The sequence below is a fragment of the Mandrillus leucophaeus genome, unplaced genomic scaffold (genome assembly GCF_000951045.1).
Source record: "Mandrillus leucophaeus isolate KB7577 unplaced genomic scaffold, Mleu.le_1.0 Scaffold60, whole genome shotgun sequence".
Lineage (NCBI taxonomy): Eukaryota > Metazoa > Chordata > Mammalia > Primates > Cercopithecidae > Mandrillus > Mandrillus leucophaeus.
In genome coordinates, this window is record NW_012106475.1 from 6,293,999 (window position 1) to 6,312,733 (window position 18,735).

Genomic DNA, 18,735 nt, shown 5'->3' on the forward strand with positions numbered 1-18,735 from the left:
GGCTGAGGCAGGGAGAACTGCTTGAACCCAGGAGGCGGAGGTTGCAGTTAGCCAAGATCAAGGCACTGCGCTCCAGCCTGGGCGACAGAGCAAAACTCTGTCTCAAAAAAAAAAAAAATAAATAAATAAATAAATAAATAAATAAGGGAAAAAGTAATGAAGCAAGATATTATTAGAGTTAGCCTAACCTATAGCCTATTGAGTTCATCCTTAACGTTTGGAAGTAGTGCTCTTCTTACTATAAATGTTGCTGTATGATAAAACCCCAATTTCCATGCTAGTAGGAAAAAGTAGTAGCACCAATAAATTGATGACAGTTTAGTAATATGATATTTAGTTTTCCATGCTAATAGAGTGATGATGTAGATAATTCAGTTGTTTATTGTTTGCTTGGGAATATACTCACATATTGATAGAGAATGTTTGTCACATTTGAAGCTATATTTAGTATGTTTATGGAATTTCTTAAGTTCAGGTCAACTGATAATGAGTCATTGACCTAAATATGTCAAATGACAAAGCAAATCTAGCTAGAGATTAAAAAATTGATTGAATGCCAAGATGATTAATAATCATGATACTGGAATGTTTTCTTGAATCAAATAAAATCAAATACCTGTTACAAAGTAACATTTTAAACTATATTTTTATCTTTACAGGGATTGTCATCAGACCCAAATTTCATGTTACAGTGGAATCCTTTTGTTGATGGTGCAAATACTGGCAAGTAAGTTGTTTTCTAATTTAATAACTATATTTTATTTGATTACATAAGAACAGTATGGGGCGTGTGATTTATTCTAATAAGTTTTAATTTACATTCTTGAAAAAGTTTTGCCTTTAATGAAGGTAAAGCTTTTGACTTTTACCAAAAAGCATCATATATTGATCATTAAGGTTTTTTATTTGTTTTTGTTTTTAGTCAGAATATATTATGTAATGATGATATACTGAAAGGTGAGTCACATAATGTCATGGGAAAAAATACTGTAACAGAGTTAAAAAGCCCCAGTTTCATCTCTCCAGTATAGTTACCTCAACAATTAAGTGAGGGGGCTGGCCTTCATGAGTTGTTCCTAACCTCTCTGTGCACTGCAGTTACCTACAGAGCTCTTTAGAAATGCAGATTCCTAGGTTCCCATATTAGGCCTATACGTTTGGGGTTAACAAACTATGGCAGCCCACAAACTAAGAATAGTAATTACATTTTTAATGGTTGAAGAGAAAGCAAAAGAATAATAATATTTTATTACACATGGAAATTACATGAAATTCAAACTTCAGTGTCCATAAATAAATTTGTTAGAATATAACTATGCTCATTAGTTTATGTATCGTACATGGCTGCTTTCACACTGTAACAGCAGAATTCCATAGTTACAACCACTCTATGCCTCGCAAAACCTGCAATATTTACTCTCTGACCCTTCATAGAAAAAGTTTGCCAACCTCTGGAATAGATACAGTCTTTGGGACTGGATCTAAGAATCCTGAAAGCCACATGATTGATTTCAATGACTGTGGATAACTGTGTGGGACCAGTGGACTAGATAAGTGCTTCTCAAACTTCTTGACCTGGAGAACTTATTAAAAGGAAGATTCTGCCTTAGTAGGTCTGAAGGGTACATTTAGAAAAGTTCCCATATGATGCCAGTTCTGCTGGTTTGATGACCTACTTTGAGTAGCAAAAGGTTTGATGGTATACCCACTTGAATCTATGGGTCCCAACTCTAAAATTCTGAATCAATTTTTTTTTTTTTTTTTTTTTTTTGAGACGGAGTCTCGCTCTGTCGCCCGGGCTGGAGTGCAGTGGCCGGATCTCAGCTCACTGCAAGCTCCGCCTCCCGGGTTTACGCCATTCTCCTGCCTCAGCCTCCCAAGTAACTGGGACTATAGGCGCCCGCCATCTCGCCCGGCTAGTTTTTTGTATTTTTTAGTAGAGACGGGGTTTCACCGTGTTCACCAGGATGGTCTCGATCTTCTGACCTCGTGATCCACCCGTCTCGGCCTCCCAAAGTGCTGGGATTACAGGCTTGAGCCACCACGCCCGGCCCTGAATCAATTTTTTAACCAAGAAGTTAATTTAGTTTTTATTACCTATGAAATATAGCAAAGCATAACCATAAAGTAAAATAAGACTTCGTGTCCACTTTTTAAAATCTTTATAGACATACTAATACAATTTGACAATATGAGTGAGGTCTTAGGCCTTCCTAAAGATTTTATACTCTGCATTGTGATCTGTCTTTTATATCCTCTGTATAGGAACTGATTTTAATACATATTTAATAGTATCTATGTTTTCGGTTATGGTCATTTATCATCATCTAAATTGCATTTCTTCTTTGTATTAGATCAACCTCAAAACGTGCAGTACCACCTCCCCTACCTCCTAAGGTGAGCTACTTAATGATTTTGAACACTAAATCCTTATTTAAATAATAAATTTTTAAAATAATTTTTAGTTTTTTTTAGAATTTTCTTAAATGTATTTTAGATGAATACAGTTTTCTTCAAAAGGAGTGTATGATGGTGTAAAATATATAGTAAAGAAGATTTCATGAGGAATACAGTATTTGTAATAGCTATTTTAAAAAGGCAGTCAGGCGTGGTGGCTTACCCATATAATCCCAGCATTTTGGGAGGCTGAGACAAGTGGATCACTTCAGATCAGGAGTTCGAGACCAGCCTGGCCAACATGGTGAAACCCTGTCTCTACTAAAAATACAGAAATTAGCTGGGCGTGGTGGCGCGTGCCTGTAATCCCAGCTACTCAGGAAGCTGAGGCATGAGAATCCCTTGAACCCAGGAGGCGGAGGTTACAGTGAGCTGAGATTGCGCCACTGCACTCCAGCCTGGGCGACAGAACGAGACTCCATCTCAGTAAAAAAAGAAAAAAAGAAAAAAAGAAAGAAAGAAAAAGACAAAAATAGGTTATTGCTTATTGAAGAAAATACTTGACTACATGGAGGGGAAACAAGAGTTCATTTATCATTCTTATGACTACAATTTGACGTGTTAGTGGAGTCATTTTTCTTGATTGTTTCTAGTTGTTTTGTGGATTTTTATATAATTAGTTATAAAAATTTTATGAGTTTTGAGTTAGGGCTGATTAAAAATCACACGGCAAGTCGATAATTGTGTTGGGGCAGTAACTCACCTCTTACTTTGCTCACTTAGCCCAGTGAATTGAACTGTATAGAAGAAAGAAAAATGGTGCATTTCCCTTTCCCTAAAAACTCTGATGTGTAATGATAACTATTAAAGTACTTTTTTGTCTTTGTACCACTAGCCAAGGATAAGCAGTTACCCTGAAGACAACTTCCCGGATGAAGAAAAAACATCAACCATAAAACATTGTCCTGATTCAGAGAACAGAGCTCCCCAAATTCTCAGAAGACAGAGTAGCCCAAGTTGTGGGCCTGTGGCAGAGACTTCCTCTATTGGTATGGCTAGCAGTATCAGCAGCCATGGAGTACATATGGCTAGATATTGTTATCTGGGTGAATAAATCAAAGTGAAAACTGAAATGAGAGTCATTTGTTCCTATTTCAAAAAATAACTTTTTTGTTTAGTCAATCCTATTACAGCTTAAAACTTTGTAAAGGCTCTTTAATTCCACATGGATGGGCTATAAATAGATTCAGTTCACTTCAATCCTAATTGGAATCCTTACTAAATGTTTATTATAGGATGTAGAAGGGTGAATGCATGTTTCTGCCCTCCAGAACTTCAGGGTCTATAGCAGAAGGTATACCCACAGAAACATAACATTAGGAGAGACAGCTTATATAAGTGTCTTCTGAAATAATTACCTGGATGTAACAGAAGACCAGAGATTTCTGAGGGAGATAAAGATGGGGAATAAAGAAAGTAAGCTCTTGCAGGAATTTTTTTTTTTTTCTATAGAGACGGGGTTTCGCCATGTTGCCCAGGCTGAGATCTCGAACCCCTGAGCTCAAGTGATCCGCCTGCCCCGGCCTCCCAAAGTGCTGGGATTACAGGCATGAGTGACCGCACCTGGTCCTTCCTGCAGGATGTTAAAGGGCTTGATGAGCCTTCAGTAGGTAGATCAAATGCACTGAAGCTGGGAAATCTGAATTATGCAGTCTATTATAATAGTTTTAAAGGGTATATACTGGAAGATACAACTCAAAAAGTGGATTGAAGTTCAATTATGAAAAGCCTTGCATATCAGTGCCAGTAGGTCAGATTTTTTTTCTTCATGATACGGAAAAACATGGATGAAGACCACTGCTAAAGATGCAATGCTGCCTCTATAGAATCTAAAGAAAGGCATCAAAGATAAATTAACTTACCTGAGAGTAGAGAATATTCTCCAATAAAGCATCATCCAAGTGGGAGACAAATAGTGGGAGAAAGCGGAAGTAATTTTTCAAAGAAAGTACTTATTTGTGTGGTCATTCAACTTTTAACATGATTCTCTTTAGGAAATGGTGATGGTATTTCAAAACTGATGAGTGAAAATACAGAAGGATCAGCACAAGCACCACAGTTACCACGAAAAAAGGACAAACGAGACTTCCCTGTAGGTATAACAGGCATTTAGCAATTAGTTGTAAATAATACTATATTTATCATACAAGGATCATGGTCTGTTTAATTCAGTAATTCAAGTAACCAAAGTTCTAAATGTCTCAAGTTTTTCTTTAAGACTTAGGAGGTCTTACACTATTAAATTTTATTTTTCCCATAGAAACCAGCCATCAATGGCCTTCCACCCACCCCAAAAGTTCTGGTAAGGAATATTTTTATGTGAACTATTTGCCATTTTTTGTCTCTTTAGAAGCAGCAGTATATTGGCTATCAATATACTTGAGCCTTTGAAAGTTAAGATATCATAAAATACAAAGATATTGGATGCATTTGGATATCTTATAAATCATATCATGCATTCTAATTTGAGTGCATGAATTTGAATTGGCAGTGTTTCACTTTTTGTGAATACTGGCAGTTGAGTCATCAGATTAGCCTACACAGGCCTATTTAATTTTAATGTGATGATATTAATAGTACTGTGTCCTCTTCTTGATGTGGATTAAATATCTTTTTACCTCTAAAGTGATTTTCACATTGGACTATATACAATGAAAAGGAAGCAGGGAAGCTTACATTAATGCTTTCTTCCTGGCCAGTCAGGGGAAGTTATCTGTGAATGGGAACCCCATGATCCCATGAATAGGATGGGAACCAATCATGTGAATGGGATGCTTTATACGTTGTCCTTTTTTATTCAGTGAAGGTCTAATGTATAATATAAATATCGACCTTTTTGTCCCTTATGACTATTAAAGAGTTATGCTGCAATTGTAATCACTATAATGTTACTGAATAAAATTATCCATTGTGTCACATTAATAATTGTCAGTCCTAAAAAATAGTATTAACTTAAAATTCCTAGACTATATCATTCATGTATGTAGATCTTTTGGTAAATTTGATATTTTTGCCATAAAATAGTGGATTACAAAAGGAAAGAATATGAGACTCTCTTGGTAGTAGGGGTTTAATGATGTCAAAATATTAATTTTGTTTTGGAATGAAACAACAAGCATAGGCAAATAAGAGTAAATTTGGTATTTCAGTGATGTTAGCTATTTTCCAAGAATATATGAAATTTTCTAATCAAGTAAGTCAACATTTCTTTCTTTATAAATCAGATGGGAGCATGCTTTTCAAAAGTTTTTGATGGCTGTCCTTTGAAAATTAATTGTGCAACATCCTGGATACATCCTGATACAAAAGGTAAAATGTTTGAATTTTATATACATCTCCAATAAAATATTTATTATGGGAAAGATCTTTATGATCAGTGACTCGAAGTTGTTTATTTTAAAAATACGACTTTAGAGACCTAATGGTATAGGAACCTGCAGCAACCTAAATAGGTTGATAAGGTTTTGGTTTAAAGGCATTAAAATTTAGGAGTGTATAGGAACTATCCTTAGTCAAAGGACTAAAGAGAAATCACAACTGATTGCATCCTTAATTTAGAATTTTCTTTTACTATAAAAGGACATTATTGGGACAATTTATAATCTCAATTAGTAAGGATTATAGATTAGATAACATTGTTTATTGTTTAAGTATTAATGTCTTGTGGTTATATGACTTTTTTTCCTTAATGTACACAAATATTTCAAAGTAAAGAGGCATCATGCTCATAAGTTATCTTAAACAGCTCAGAAAACAAACATTTACATAAGGAGAAGGAAGGATCAAGCAGAAGTAGTAAATGTTCAACATTTGTGGAATTTGTGTTACAGGTATTTAGGAATTATTTGTACTATTACAACTTTTCTGTAAGTCTGAAATGATATTAAAATAACTTTGAAAATTTAGACTATGTTTCTGAAGTAAGGAAACATTTTTAGAGGCAAAAATTTGGAATCAAATAGATCTGGGTTTGGATTCCTACTCTGTCATTACCATGTGACTTTGAAAACAAACATAACACCTCTGCTTTTCGGTGTGATGGTTTGAAACACGAATCACTCCCCGTATTTACTTTGTTGGAAGGAAGGAACAAGCCTACCCCAGTGTCTGGCAATTAGCTATTAGGCAGTAGAGGATTTCAGGAAATGTGTGTTTCTACTTAAACACAATAGTAAAAACAGGTTATAATGATTGGCTTTACATGCCGCTATTAAAAAGTATGACAGGGGGAATATATATATATATAAATAAATTTTATTAGAGACAGAGTCTTGTTGCGGTCATAGTTCACTGCAGCTCAAACTCCTGGGCTTGGGCAATGCTCCTGCCTCAGCCTCCCAAATAGCTGCGACCACAGGTGTATACCACCTCTCCCAACTGATTTTTTATTTTATTTATTTATTTATTTATTTTTGTAGAGACAACGTCTCATTATGTTGCCCAGGCTGGGCTGGGCTCAAGCAATCCTCCTGCCTTGGTCCCCAAAGTGCTGGGGTTACAGGCATGAGCCTGTGCCTAGCCTGAAAAAAAATATTTTCATTAAGGAATTTGTTGTTGTTCATAACCTTTTAATTGATATGATTTCAAACATACAGAAAAATTATAAAAATAGCATAAGAAACTCCTGTATATTCAATCATCAGGCAAAAATCATCAAATTTTGCCCCATTTGTTTTGCCACTTTCTGTCTGTATATACTTTTTTTTTAATACTTGAGAATAAGTTGGAAATATGTTCTTCTCTTCTTTATACTTCAATGTGTACTTCCTAGGATCAAGAATCATATAACTGCAGTACAATTATAAATATCAGGAAATTTATCATTGATACACTACTGCTTTCTAATCCAAAGTCCATAGTTGGATTTTATTAATTGTCCCAATAATATTTTTTATAGTCTCCATCCTGTTTGTATTTTTCCAGTCTAACATCCAATTCAAGATCATATGTTGCGTTTAGCTTCCATAGCTCTTTATCTCTTTTAGTGTAAAACAGTTCCTCAACTTCTGATCTCAACATTTTTGAGGCCACTTATTTTGTAGAATGTCCCTTAATTGGGGTTTGTGTAATGAGTCCTCATGCTTGAATCAGGTTATGCATTTGTTATGGGAATGACACAGAAATGTTACTGTGCATCTTCTCAGTACATCATATCAGGAGATACATGATACCAGCTTGTGCAAATACTAGTGATATTAATATTGATCTGTTGGTTAAGGCAGTGTTCATGTTCACTAGCCTTCTCCATTCTCAGGTTACTATTTTTTTCCTTTCTGATTTATAGGTAATTAATATGGAGATGCACTGAGATTTTGTTTATAAATACCTCTTGCTCATCAGACTTTCACTCACTCAGTTTAGCATCCATTGAAAATCCGTTGATATCCATTGACAGTTCCTCTTCTTTCCCACTTATCTGTTTGTTTCAGTTTAAACTTATGAATTCTTATTTTATTCTGTGAGATATGATCTATCTATTATTTATTTTCACACTTAAATTGTCCCAGAATTTTTGAGCAGTGGGAATGCCTGTGTTCTTTTGTTTGAAATGTCCTCATCATTTTTTAGCACTTCTTTACTTTCTGCCACAGCAAGATTCCTAGGCTCAGCATCTAATTTTATTGCCCCAGAATTGGAAGCAGTCTTTCTCTAAGAAGCCCTGGTTCCTTTTAATGGAAAGTAATATTTAGAAACCAAGATCTGGATACTAGAGGTGCTCATTGTTTCTGGTGTGTCGTGATTTATAATTTAATTTTTTGTTTCCTTGGTCAAAATATTTGAGGTGTCTTGCAAAAATGTGTAACTATAATTTAAAAATCTTAAAATACAAAAATTATGTTGAAAGGCAGGGTTATATAGTAAGATAAAATCAGAGTGAGTTAGTCTAACATAGAATGTATCTGCTTTTAAAAAATAAGAAAAGAGTTGGGGAAAGAGGTAAAGAAGGTGATACAAATTTAAGAAAGTAATTTTATTTTGGATGGATAGGTGACTAATTCTTAATGCCATTAAAATGCAAAGTCATTATTTTAGTGAATGATTTCAGAAGATGATAGTAAATTCTGGTAATTCATCTCAACTCTTTTAGATCAGTACATTATTTTTGGAACTGAAGATGGCATTTACACACTGAATCTCAATGAGCTACATGAAGCAACAATGGAACAGGTAATTAGACTTTTTAACTCAAGAAATTAAGCAAATTGAATAAAGTGTATTAATTTTAAATCAATCTGTGTAGGCCCTAATTTTAATTTTTATGATTTAAATATTTAAAGGGATAAAATTGTACTCTTTACATGTTCATGTTGAAAGATTTTTTTCCCTAAGGGTTTAGTAATTACCTAAAAGTTAGAAAATAGTTATTTTTATACTATTTCAGAATGTCGGAATTTGGAGCTTTAAGAGATTAAAATAATGACAATGAGAGAATCTTAATTATCTTCTTTTTCTTAGTTATTTCCACGGAAGTGTACTTGGCTGTACGTTATCAATAATACTTTAATGTCATTATCAGGTATGTATGTGATGATACACATACACATGCACATACACATACACATGGTTAAAAATAAACCATAGATAAGCAGAGAAATGTAATTTTAGTATATACCATTTTTAAATGTTATTTGTAATTCTGGATGACTATAATCTAATATAGTAACTCTGGGACTTGTGGATATTTGTTACCCACCTAGAATGGGAAGAAACTTTGGGAAGGGGTCCTGTCTTCAGTTAGGGCTGCACTTTCCAAACCCACCCAGCATCTAAATACCTGAAGGATATCACAGTGCTTATCACTAGAGGCTGTTCCCTTCCACTCAGCCTCCTCCACCATCACTATCACCACTCCTGGCCTCCTTTGGGAATTAACAGGAAAGAAGCAGAGGATCACACTATTTTCTTTCTCTGCGATCTTGAGCAAGTCACTCTCTCTCAGCCTCATTTATCTTAATTATGAAATGAGGATGATGGGGTAACAGTACAGCCTCATGAGGTTGTGAGAGTTAAATGAGATAATATCCAGAGTGCTTAGTAAACTGTATAGTCTTATACAGGTGTTTGCTGGTGAAATTCATGTTGTTCTGTATACCTGTTAACTGTCTTGGACTGATTCTTTAAGGTCTTCTGAACAAGGTTCCAGAGTAACCTAATTTTGTTCTTTCTTGGTTATTATTAGGGGTGAATGGGTAGGTAGGTGGTGTTTTAGGCTTTTTTTTTTTTTTTTAATTCTTACCTATGAAAAGAATATTTTCTTATATTTTAGATTTAAATGACTACCAAGAAGTTTGCTGATTGCTTTCATTTTGGTAGTAGAGTACAAAATAGTTAATTATTATTTCTCTCTAGTAGAGATTTTTTAAGTGTCTGTGTATTTGAGATAATGACACTGTTTATGGAGAGCATATTATTTAGTTGTGTGTTAAATGGCTTCTAAAAAGCTGGGGTCCTCAAAAGAATATTTAATATCTTTTAATTATGCTTCCCCCGAACCTTTTTTACTTTTGTTTGGTAAAATATTAATATGTTAATATTTTATATTACTATTATGAAACTAAAGCCAATTCTGTTTGAGTTAACAGTTATGAATTTTATACATATAAACTTACTTTTCTCTAACTCTCTTACTGCTTTTATCCCTACTCATACTTGTCTTTGGAAATAAGCTTAAAAATTACACAGGGTACATCTTAGGTAGCAATGCTCAATAGGAGGCATGTACATGTGTGTTTAGCTGCCTGGCTAGCTGGGTAGCAAACTATGTAGATTGGGGAAATGGAGAAAGGAAGGGTGTTTAATGTTGAGGCAGAATATTTCTGTTCTGAGAAAATACAGATAATTTTGTTGAGGATAAAACTGTATATGTGTGTGTATATATATATTCTAATAATAAAAAGATAAAGATTGTTTTGTATTGTTATACCATATATAACGAAAAATCAGAAGATGTTTACCATATCCATCCCTCTTAATACAGCCATATTTTTTATTATATGGAATTGTAGCCCTGTTATCCTTGTATCATGGCTTATAATATTGATTGGTTTTACTTAAGTATTTCAATCTGGTATATTTAAGACTTCATTCACAATGATTTTTAGTCCAGGGTAATTTGCTAAGTTCTTGACAAATAGGTCTGTCCCAGAGAAATAATGATAATATAGCTTTATAGAATTTTCCATATTGTATTAAAATAATCACATGTACATCATTATAACTCAATCCATAACATAAGATTTTGTACAACAGTTTCTTTTTATGTGCTGGCATCATTAAGATTTAGTCTGCCCAGATCACGTATTAGTATCTCATTTATATATTATGAATTAAGATTATTAATTTAAAAAACATTTTATCATCTTTCAAAATAGTATTAACTGAGGGTTTTTTTGTATGTGTTTTTCTATTTTGCTTGGCTTTTTGAACATTACTGGACTCCTCATTTTAGAAGGTAATTATGTTTTCTTTTTCTCGAAAATTGTATTTCTTTGCTGTAAATGATCCTTAAAAAGGTAACATGTTTTTCTTTTATAGGAAAAACCTTTCAGCTCTACTCTCACAATCTTATAGCTTTGTTTGAACATGCCAAAAAACCAGGATTAGCTGCCCATATTCAAACTCACAGGTTTCCAGACCGCATACTACCAAGGTATAAAATATCATTTTGATTCTACTGAATGAGGGGAATTAGTGTTTATTTTAAAAATAGCCGGTATTTCTTGCCCAGTAAAAAAACTTCGTCTTAATTTTCAAAAGTAGTTTACACTAAAGTGTATTATATCTGGAAAAGCTGAATGTTTTCTGAACTTGACCATGAGAATCAACTGTGGAAGTTTTATAATACAGACTATCAGGCCCGTCCTCAGTCCTATAAGGTCAGATAGTGTGGAGTTAGGATCCAAGACAGTTTTTTAAGCTCCTTTCTGTCTGATTCTGATGCAACTGATTTACAAATCACTTTATTGTAACCACTACTGTAGAGTACATTTATATTGTCTTATGTTTTCAGAAAATTCGCTTTAACAACAAAGATTCCTGATACAAAAGGCTGCCACAAATGTTGCATTGGTGAGTAAATGGTATTTCTCAAACTGAATGGTTAGAACTTTTAAGATCTTTAAAATTATCTGAAGAGTCTTATGGAAACAAATAGGAAGGAGGGTAGGTTTTTAAAATTTGTTTTTAATAAGAAGTTAAGCTGCCATTGAAGTACAAGAATATAGACAGACATGGCATAGAAATGCTTAGAGATAAAAACCTTAGTGTTTTCTCAGAGCATAGTGTTCCTAGAGTTTTGTAACCATAGTTCCTGAGACTGTTTCTTTGCTTATATTCTAACTTTCATTTATTTAATATTTGCCATCTACCAGTTACTACCCATGTTTTATGAACATGTTTACAGGAGTTGAGCCAACTATGCAGTTAGAAGGAACGGTTCACACAAAAACAGCCTCACTTATGATACCAATTGCAAATTGGGGGATTCCCAAAACTACCCCCAGAATAAAAAAATTCACTAGAAGGTATCACAGAACTGGAAGCAGTTATACTCATAGTTACGATTACAATTTAGAACAGGGAAAGAATACAGATTAAAATCAGCCAAGGGAAGAAGTACATAAGGCAGAGTCCAGTAGAAGTACCAAACATGGAGCTTCTGTTGTCCTCTCCCTGTGGTTAATGGATAGCACTACTTTTCCAGCATTGGTATGTGACAGTACAGACAACCATTGCCAACCACAAGCTTATTCGAACCTCAGTGTCCAGAGTTTTTACTGGGGCTTCATTACAAAGGCGTGATTGATTGACCACCTTGCTGATCTCAGTATGCAGCCCCACTAGAGGTCATCTGATGTTGCATGACCCAAAGCCCTCACCCAAAATCACATTTTTGGTATTTCTGGCATGACCAGCCCCCACATTAAGACTATCCAGTGTGGCCAGTCCCCACCTGAAATCATTATTGTTATATTATCCAGTGACCAGAGTCCCCCAGACAAAGACAGTCCTGTCAAGCCTGACATTCCAAAGGCTTAGCAATTACCTCCCAGAAGCAGGACAGAGACCAGACCTCTTTTTGTGTGAGGTTAAATTCTTTACTACATAATTACCTCATTTAACCGTTAAACAACTCCATAATACTAATTATGTCACTAGTAAGTAACAGAACGTAGGAATCAGATTCAGGTTCAATGACTTCAGATCTTGAGTTCCTAACTTCCTATTTATTCTTTTGTTTGATCAATGAACTTGCACATTGATCTTTGTGTCACATAATAGTTTCACAGCATAGTCCATACTGTAAAACAAAAATGTTTAACCACAAATGTGCTATAAATATAAGCACATTATATGATTATTTTTCTGGGGAGAATCATGTCAATATCTATTATCAGATTCCCAAGATCTGTGATGCACAAAAGGCCTGGAAGCTTACAATCTAAGATATAAACTCATAAATAATACTTTAGAGTTTAATGCAAATAACTATTCTTATAATAAATGATTATAATTATTAATGGAAATCAAATTTGGGAGAAGGAAAGAGCAATATGAATTTTTATAGATTTGAGTCAAGGATGTTATATCAAGATGAATTAATACATACAAGATGAATTATTTTCATCTTAAGTAGACATCTGTACCCTACTATACCAAAACGAGGTGCTTTTCAGTTGCCTCCTAGACCTTGTCAGAACTCATTCTTGTAAATTTTCTTAGTAAATTCAATTTGAATTTACTAAGAAACAGCTTTTTGGGGAGGCCAAGATGGGAGGATTGGTTGAGCCCAGGAGTTCAAGACCAGCCTGGGCAACATAGTGAGACCCCATCTCTTAAAAAACAATTGAAAAATTAGCTGGGCATGGTCGCATACACCTATAGTCTCTGCTACTCAGGAAGCTGATGTAGGAGGATTGGTTGAGCCTGGGAGGATGAGGTTGCAGTTATATTGTGCCACTGCATTCTAGCCTGGGTGACAGAGCAAGACCCTGTCTCTTTAAAAAGAAAAAGAAAGAAGGAGGACGGGAAGGAGTGAGGAAGGGAAAAAAACAGCTTTTTAGGTTGCATATTAGGTTGTTATTGTGCTTGTAAAAAGTTCTTATGTTTAAGAACCTAGTATATGAAAATTGTTTAGAAGTAAACGTATATAATTTAAAATCTAGATAAGAAAGTAAAACGGAAAAGGCGATGAAGCCAAAAGAAAAGACACAATCTTTTTTTATTTTCCACCCACTCTTGTCATCCTAGTTAACAGATACAGTAAAAGTATTCAGTATTTTGAGTGTGTCTGGGTTTTTTGTTTATTTCTTTCCAGTCAGAAACCCTTACACGGGACATAAATACCTCTGTGGAGCTTTACAGTCTGGAATTGTTTTACTTCAGTGGTATGAGCCAATGCAGAAATTCATGTTGATAAAGGTATATATTATTTTGTTCACATTTTTCTCCTTTAGAAAACACTAGCGTATAACTGAAGCTAAAATTAAAAGATCCCAATACTACTATCTAGGGTCAGAACATTTATAGTTATTTGTAGTTGTTTATTTGATTTAGGGCTTTTTGTGTTCTTAGGATTTAATCTTTAACTGATATTAATAACTTCCAGAACCATCAGTCATAAAGATTAATATGGCCAATTCTCTAAGACACGTTTTTATAGACCATTTATCCTTCTTATCATCTTAGAGGTAATCCTTTTTAGAACTAGATAAATGAAGAAGATGGAAGTCTTTCTGTTGAGTTTATTCAACAATGGTATGAATGGGGAGATTGTTTCTGAATTATGGCTCTATTGTTTTTTTTTTTTGCAGCACTTTGATTTTCCTTTGCCAAGTCCTTTGAATGTTTTTGAAATGCTGGTGATACCAGAACAGGAATACCCTATGGTCTGTGTAGCTATTAGCAAAGGCACTGAATCGAATCAGGTAGTTCAGTTTGAGACAATCAATTTGAACTCTGCATCTTCATGGTTTACAGAAATTGGTGCAGGTAAGTATTTTTTACCTTATGTTAGAATATTGATACTTTTGTATATAAAAGAAGCAAAACACCAGTGTGGGCTCTTTTAAATATTCAAAAAACAGTTTCCCAAGTAAGCCCGTAGAATCGTGTACATATGTTTATGATCTCTATTTGCCAGAGGTAATTTGATACAAATTATTTAGACAAAGGAAATTTTTAATGATTTCTGACAGTGAAAAGTCTTAGTTGTTACCAGTGAATCTTTGGACTTGCTAAGTAAATACATTTTCTAAGCAGTTCTTAAAATTTTATCAACTTCTCAAGCAAAGAGCTTCACTTATCCTGTTTTATCCTGTCTTCCCCCCTCACTTCTTAGAATCAGTGAGTGTGGCTTTCAGACTTGAATAGAAGCTTCTTAGGTGTTGGTTCTGAGCCTTTCCATTTAAATCAGACATATCTCAGTGAAAGATCTGAAAAAAAATGGGAAGTTTATTCCTAGACTTTAAAATTAGAACAAATCATTCAATAAATCATTTTTTAAATCTGCATAATATGTGAAGTGGGTGGGGAGGGGTCTCCATTTTGCTGGTTTCCTGTTTGTTGTGCTGGTGTATTTGGTCATTTATAATCCAGGTTTATTAGGCTATTTTTACATGTGCCAAGCAAGCTTTAGTTATGGCTGTTTCATTACTCATCACTGTTGTATTCTTTACCGCCTTTTGAAGAAGTCTCTTACATATATTATAAGTTTGATGCTTAATGCTTCTTATTAAATAACCTTTGGCTTTTGATAATTTATAAGCTAAGTTACAAGACCTCATTATAATATAGAACCTACACTAAATTCACTTTCAAAATAAGAATCAGTGAGAACCAGCCGGGCGCGGTGGCTCAAGCCTGTAGTCCCAGCACTTTGGGAGGCCGAGACGGGTGGATCACGAGGTCAGGAGATCGAGACCATCCTGGCTAACACGGTGAAACCCCGTCTCTACTAAAAAATACAAAAACTAGCCGGCCGAGGTGGCGGGCGCCTGTAGTCCCAGCTACTCGGGAGGCTGAGGCAGGAGAATGGCGTGAACCCGGGAGGCGGAGCTTGCAGTGAGCTGAGATCCGGCCACTGCACTCCAGTCTGGGCGACAGAGCGATACTCCGTCTCAAAAAAAAAAAAAAAAAAAAAGAATCAGTGAGAACCAGTGATATCCTGGCAAATATCTAACAACAGGCTCTTGAGGTACAACCATTTATTAGAGTTGCCTATTTTTGTGGTACAAATACTCCACCCATGGCCAATTTCAAACAGCCAACCTGATGTCATTTGGCTCACCAAATTCCTGAAAATTTAACTCAGTACAAGCCAGCTCCAGCATGCACTGGTCTATAAACATATTCTTTATGGACCAGGTAACATTCTGCACCCTTCTACCTCTACCTGCACTCTGCCTTTTAAGTATGTTGATCAATGCTTTAGGTTGAGTTGGATGTATGCCCTGCTGTTATAGCTAACAGAAAGGTACAAATGTATTGCTTTATTATCATGAGCTATAAACTGCCCAAATAGAAATATTTCCCCAGGCTGGGCACAGTGGCTCACACCTATAATGCCAGCACTTTGGGAGGCCAAAGTGGGTGGATCACCTGAGGTCAGGAGTTGGAGACCAGCCTGACCAACATGGTAAAACCCCATCTCTACTAAAAATACAAAGTTAGCCGGGCGTGGTGGTGCGTATCTGTAATCCCAGCTACTTGGGAGGCTGAGGCAGGAGAATCGCATGAACCTGGAAGGCAGAGGTTGCAGTGAGCGGAGATCGCACCATTGCACTCCAGCCTGGGCAACAAGAGCGAAACTCCATCTCAAAAAAAAGAAAAAGAAATATTTCCGTGTTCTTATTGCTCAAAGGAAAGGTTATGGGTCAATTTATTTAAAGACAAGTTCTGGCTGACAGCCCAACTTCTTTTTTTTGCTCATTAGCATGGTATAGAGCAGGTCATTTAATACAACTATGTAATGTATATTTGCGACCACTTTCTTCTGGATGATATATTAGAAGGTTACATTGTTCAAGGCAAGAGTTCAGTGAGTCCTCTTTTTGAGTTTTGGGGTATGTTTGAGTTTGGGGGGGGTTTTTTGAGAGTTTTGTTGTTTGCTTTGTTTTTTAATGCCTGAGGCGTACCATTCTACCTACTTTTAACATTGCCTTGACTAAAATTAAAGCAGACCCCCAACTACTGTCTACCTGGGATCAAGGCTCTTTAAAGACCCAAATTACTTCCTGAGGGAGGGATAGGACTCTGCCTGAGGGTAATCATTGAGGTCACCTTCAGACAGAGGTGAGGCAACCTTTCTAGTCCAGCACTTTGTCCTCCTTAGGTTTCCCCATTTTTCTAAGTGATTTGTTAATCCAACTCCCAGCTGTGTTCATTGTTGAACAAAGAGGCTATGCCTTGAACTGGCAAGTTTTAACATTAAAATAAACTCCTATTCAAGACTCTTTCAGGCTCAGTCTGATTTATCATTGCTGTATCCTCATCTCTAAGGATGGTGCTTAGCTTATGGTCAGCACTCAGTAAATATTTGTTGAATGAATGCCTGAACATAGAGTAGCTAAGAAAAACTGTTTTTGAAGTGTTACATGAGGGACAGTTTATCGATTCTGTAGATCTGAATTCTTCACCATGTATAAGCTTTAGAAGGGCCACAAACACCCCAAAATATTATATGAAATTCTGTGTTTATGTTTGAATGTGCAGTTTCCAAGGGAGACAATGCATAGGCTTCCCAAAGAGGTATAGTTAAGAAGGACTGCTCTAAATAATCTAAAATCTTTTCTTAGATTCATGTAGACCATTCAAACAATCTGAGTGCTTAAAATGCATTGTTTTATCAGAAATTTTTTTTAATGTTATTACATCTATCAGCAGATGTTAGAAGCAGCCCATTAAATATCAGCAAAATAATGAGAGTTGTATCCTGCAAAGATGTTCTTGACAATATTGTTCATCATGTTACTCAGTGTCCTCTATGTAAAAGACCTCCCAGCCACCTATAAACACATACCTATACCGGGAAAATTTCTCTGTTATTATAGATTCATTAATCCTGTGCCCTTTTGAATCACTGGCTTATTTTTAATTTAGGTTTGCTGTGATTCACCCAGCTGATCTTGTTTCTATCTCCCATTGGCTATATAAAGTGCAGAGCAAAACCTAGCCATTATATAGCATGCATCTTACTTTTCCTCCTCATATTTTACCTTTGCTTCGTTTTATTTTTGTAACTCACCTTTCTAGACCTAGCTGAGGTATTAATTAAAGGTAATACTGATGTTTTTTTCAGCTGAGTTAGCCATGCTTAGGACATATTTGTCTTAAATTGATTTACGTGCATTTTTTGAAAGATAACATCACAAAATATAAATTGTGTTAAATTTCAAAGATCAATTTTAAGTCACAGCAAAAGTCAGAATTTGTTTTTTCTAGGCTCTAGGTTTTAAAAGTATAATTGTAACCTTGTTTTTTACTCCCTAAGGCAGCCAGCAGTTAGATTCCATTCATGTAACACAGTTGGAAAGAGATACCGTTTTAGTGTGTTTAGACAGTAAGTACTATTTTTAATTTTATTTTGAGTATAGTACTTGATAAAGCAATTTTTTTATTCTGTTAAACCATAATTCAAGATTTTCACTTTGTTTTACTAAAAGTGTTACTTATGTGTAATTTGTAAAGGAAAAAAATCACCTCTTATGGCTAAATATTTGAGCACCAAGGTAGCCATTTTTAAAGAAGTGTACATTTTTTAAAATGAGAGTGTTAATATTCAATATATACTGTAAAAAAAAGAAAATAATAGCAGAATTGCCATTTACCAATGGAGGCACTCTTACAGTATTTTTTGCCATTTGGCATACTTGACTCAAGATAAATAGTTGAACGTTATTTAAGAATATTATTTGATATCCATGTAAAATCCACATATATCAAGGTGCATTTATTTTAGCAGATTTGCATGTCCAGTCTTGACTTGTTTATTTTTTTTTTAAGAATTTGTAAAAATTGTAAATCTACAAGGAAAATTAAAATCAAGTAAGAAACTGGCCTCTGAGTTGAGTTTTGATTTTCGCATTGAATCTGTAGGTAAGTCTCCTTTTTTTCATAAAGCAGTTTGCAATACTTATAATTATTAAAATTCATTCTGTACTTAGTGTTGTCTAGACCAGCACTGTCTCAGAAATTTCTGTAAAGATAAAAATGTTCTACGCCTGTAATCCCAGCACTTTGGGAGGCCAAGGTGGTCGGATCACAAGGTCAGGAGCTCCA

At 35.0% G+C, this 18,735-nt stretch overlaps 1 protein-coding gene across 1 annotated transcript in view; it reads left to right on the forward strand.

The window, feature by feature from the left end:
* Positions 1-18,735, forward strand: part of MAP4K5 (mitogen-activated protein kinase kinase kinase kinase 5) — a 106,651-nt gene that overhangs the window by 77,910 nt on the left and 10,006 nt on the right. Inside the window, exons 15-29 of the mRNA XM_011999750.1 lie at positions 660-727; positions 2,355-2,397; positions 3,293-3,446; positions 4,452-4,549; positions 4,718-4,759; positions 5,682-5,766; positions 8,546-8,625; positions 8,914-8,974; positions 10,907-10,909; positions 10,993-11,107; positions 11,468-11,526; positions 13,775-13,878; positions 14,271-14,448; positions 17,948-18,016; positions 18,460-18,552. Coding sequence (XP_011855140.1) covers positions 660-727; positions 2,355-2,397; positions 3,293-3,446; positions 4,452-4,549; positions 4,718-4,759; positions 5,682-5,766; positions 8,546-8,625; positions 8,914-8,974; positions 10,907-10,909; positions 10,993-11,107; positions 11,468-11,526; positions 13,775-13,878; positions 14,271-14,448; positions 17,948-18,016; positions 18,460-18,552 — 1,252 coding nt within the window. The remainder of the gene's footprint in view (positions 1-659; positions 728-2,354; positions 2,398-3,292; positions 3,447-4,451; positions 4,550-4,717; positions 4,760-5,681; positions 5,767-8,545; positions 8,626-8,913; positions 8,975-10,906; positions 10,910-10,992; positions 11,108-11,467; positions 11,527-13,774; positions 13,879-14,270; positions 14,449-17,947; positions 18,017-18,459; positions 18,553-18,735) is intronic.